General features: G+C 70.0%; 1 protein-coding gene across 1 annotated transcript in view; it reads right to left on the bottom strand.

The window, feature by feature from the left end:
• Positions 1–1252, bottom strand: part of PFL1_04473 (uncharacterized protein) — a gene marked incomplete at both ends in the record, with an annotated part of 3088 nt that extends 1836 nt beyond the window's left edge. Inside the window, one exon of the mRNA XM_007881997.1 lies at positions 72–1252. Coding sequence (XP_007880188.1) covers positions 72–1252 — 1181 coding nt within the window. The remainder of the gene's footprint in view (positions 1–71) is intronic.
• Positions 1253–2762: the final 1510 nt, after the last annotated feature.

The raw sequence follows: 2762 nt of genomic DNA, 5'->3' as shown, positions 1-2762 counted from the left end.
AGGAGCCCTTGGGCGTCGCCGCTCCATCTCCTCCGCCGTCGTCGTCCTGTGCCGCTGCTGCTGCGCTCGACAGCTGGTCCAGCCCAGCTCCGCTATGCAGCATGGCTGCGGCGGTGCCTGAGAGGTTGGCCAGGTCCGTCATCTGCTCTGCTCCGGACCCGTGCCGCGCATGGCGCTGCCGTTGCTGCTCGAGACGGTGCTGCTCAATCTGCCTCTGGTAGTGCTGTTGGTGCTGCTGCTGTTGTTGCTGCTGCTGCTGCTGCTGTTGGTGCTCGCTGGCGGGGAAGCTGTGCGAGCTCGGGAAGTGGCGTCCCAGCATGGCGAGGTCCGTCGAGGGGTGGCCGCCGATGTTGTTGCTCGACACGTCGCCGGCGCCGCCGTGCCCGGCTCCCTCTGCAGCGGCAGCGGCCGCCGCGCGAGCCTGCAGGTACTCTTCCATGCTGCCGGCGAGCGACAGGGACCGCGAGTAGCTGCTGGGCTCCTGGCTTGGCTCGAGCAGGCCCATCTTCTGGCGGCTCGCTGCACTGGCGGCGGCTTCGAGGTACGAGAGCTGCTCGAGCTGCCACGCCTTGTCCTTGCCGTAGCTGCCGCTGCCGGTGCCGCTGCCGGAGCCGCTGCCGGAGCCGCTGCCGGAGCCGCTGCCGGAGCCGCTGCCGGAGCCGCTGCCGGAGCCGGAGCCGGAGCCGGAAAAGGAAGCGTGGCGCAGCGGGTTGTAGGACGAGGATGGCGCGCCGTGCCCAGGGCCAGCTATCGCGCCCGACCCTGAGCCATACGACGGCCATCCACCGGAGCGGTAGTTGTTGGCGGATGCAGTGCTGGAGGATCCGGCAAAGGCGTGGCCAAGGCCGGCGTCGACGGTCATCGGGAGCATCATGGCGGCGGTCGAAGCCGAGTAGCCGCGCGAGCCGATCTGGGAATGGGGGTGGCCAAAGGGGCGGTCCTCGTGCTTGAAGAGCTGGTGGTGGTCGGCCTGGTCGGTGACGAGGTTGGGCGGCAGCAGGTTGGGCACCTTGAAGCCGGGCGCTCCGATGGTGAAGGGGTCAAACGACTCTGCCGACGAGAGGCTGTCGGTGATGAACCTCGACTCTTCGGAGGTGAAGAGGGACGACGAGGCCGAGGACGAGGATGTCGCCGCCGCCGCCGCATCGTTGCCGCCGCCGGCGTGGTTGTTTGTGGGCGTCAGGGAGCTCGACGAGCCCGAGGAGCCGCTGGACGAGGCGGGCCGGTGGGCCGAGGCCATCTGGAAGGCCATGCTCGGCGAGGCGGCGGGCGAGGGTCGAGGTAGAGAGATGGAGCGAGGGTTGCCTAGACGGTCATACCGCGGTCAGGCGCTGGCTGGCTGGTCGGCGGGCGTGGATGGATGCGCTGCGGGACGTCGGTTGCACGCTGGTGAAGAGGTACGGCCGAGGCGAGGCAAAAAGCGGTGGATCGACGATGCAGGTGGTGGGATGGCAGCGGCCGGATCGAGGTGCAGCTTGCGGTAGAAGCGAAGGGCGTCAGCAGGGCAAGACGGAAGCAGGGCCGGGCAACGGATGGCTGGCGGGGGATCCAAGTTGCGAAGCTGCAGAGGACGATGGGCGCTCAAGGACGACGGCGAGCTGCTGTGATGGTGATGGTGGTGCTGATGGTGCAGGGCTGGCCGAGTCGGATGGTGGGGGGAGGGCGAGAAGCCGAGGGCGGCGAGGGCAGGGTCGAGTGAGGTGAGGACTGGGCGGGTCCACCGGGCGAATCGGGTGCCGGATCGGGTTGCCAAAGGCGCGCCCAGTTGAGGCATGCGTGTGGAGCCGGGCAGGCCAGGGCAGGGCAAGGCAGGGCCAGCAAAGGGAGGCCCGCCCGCCTTGCCGCGGCTACCCGACCCGCATCGACAGGCCAGGCCTGCCAGGCCTAACCTGGCCCTAGCCTGCCTAGCCTGCCTCTTGGCCGTGCGCTGCGCCGCGCCGCTTTCACGCGATACGCCCCGCAGCAAGCAGGCCAGGGTCCCGCCCGCCCGCCTGGCTGCCTACTACTGTAGCTTTGGGCCTGGCTGCTTCTTCTCTGCTGGCTCGCTGGTTCCTTCCTGACGGCCAACCTCATCAGCGTGGCGTCTCGGCTTGGCCTGTCCCCACCCACTCAGGCCTGCCTTCCGCCCGCCTGCTTCCATCGGCTGTTCCCGAGGGCGCGAGCAGCACCCCAAGCACGCACGCACGCACGCTCGGTCGGCCTCTTGGCAGCCTAGCCTGGCCGCCGCTGACCGCCCCGAGGCCAGAGCAGGGCAGGCAGGGCTTCCCCTTGCCATTCGACCACATGGCCGCCCCGACCAGCGCCTGCCTCTATCTGACCTCGCAGAGACCCAGCGCACACCACCACGCACGCACGCACGCACAGACGACGGCAGCGGCCCGGCCAGGCCAGGCCAGGCCAGGCCAGGCCAGACGCTCGACCCGGTCATGGCGCCATGAACTGCAGGCTGCTGGATGGATTGCGGGGCGCGCGTTGCAGCAGCGCGGGCCAGGCTCGACTCTGCTACCGACCTCCATCACATGCAGTCGCCACGATGTCGGCCAGGCGAGCTCGAACGGCCATCAAGGCTCGGCGCTCGTCGGACTGCCCACCAGCCCAAGGTCGGCCTCTCGCATCTTGGCCGTCAGCTTCTCCTCGATCGTCCTCTGCCGCGCGTCGTCGACGTCGTCGCCGCTCCCCGCCGTCGCCAGCGCATCCGCCGGCAGCGTCGCCCGCCTCGGGGCGGCCGCACCCTCACCCGCAGCCACACCCGATCCGCCGGC

This window comes from Pseudozyma flocculosa (assembly GCF_000417875.1).
Source record: "Pseudozyma flocculosa PF-1 unplaced genomic scaffold scaffold00014, whole genome shotgun sequence".
NCBI classification, from domain to species: domain Eukaryota; kingdom Fungi; phylum Basidiomycota; class Ustilaginomycetes; order Ustilaginales; family Ustilaginaceae; genus Pseudozyma; species Pseudozyma flocculosa.
The sequence above is the reverse complement of the archived record's forward strand: the minus strand, read 5'-3'. Positions and strand labels throughout refer to the sequence as shown.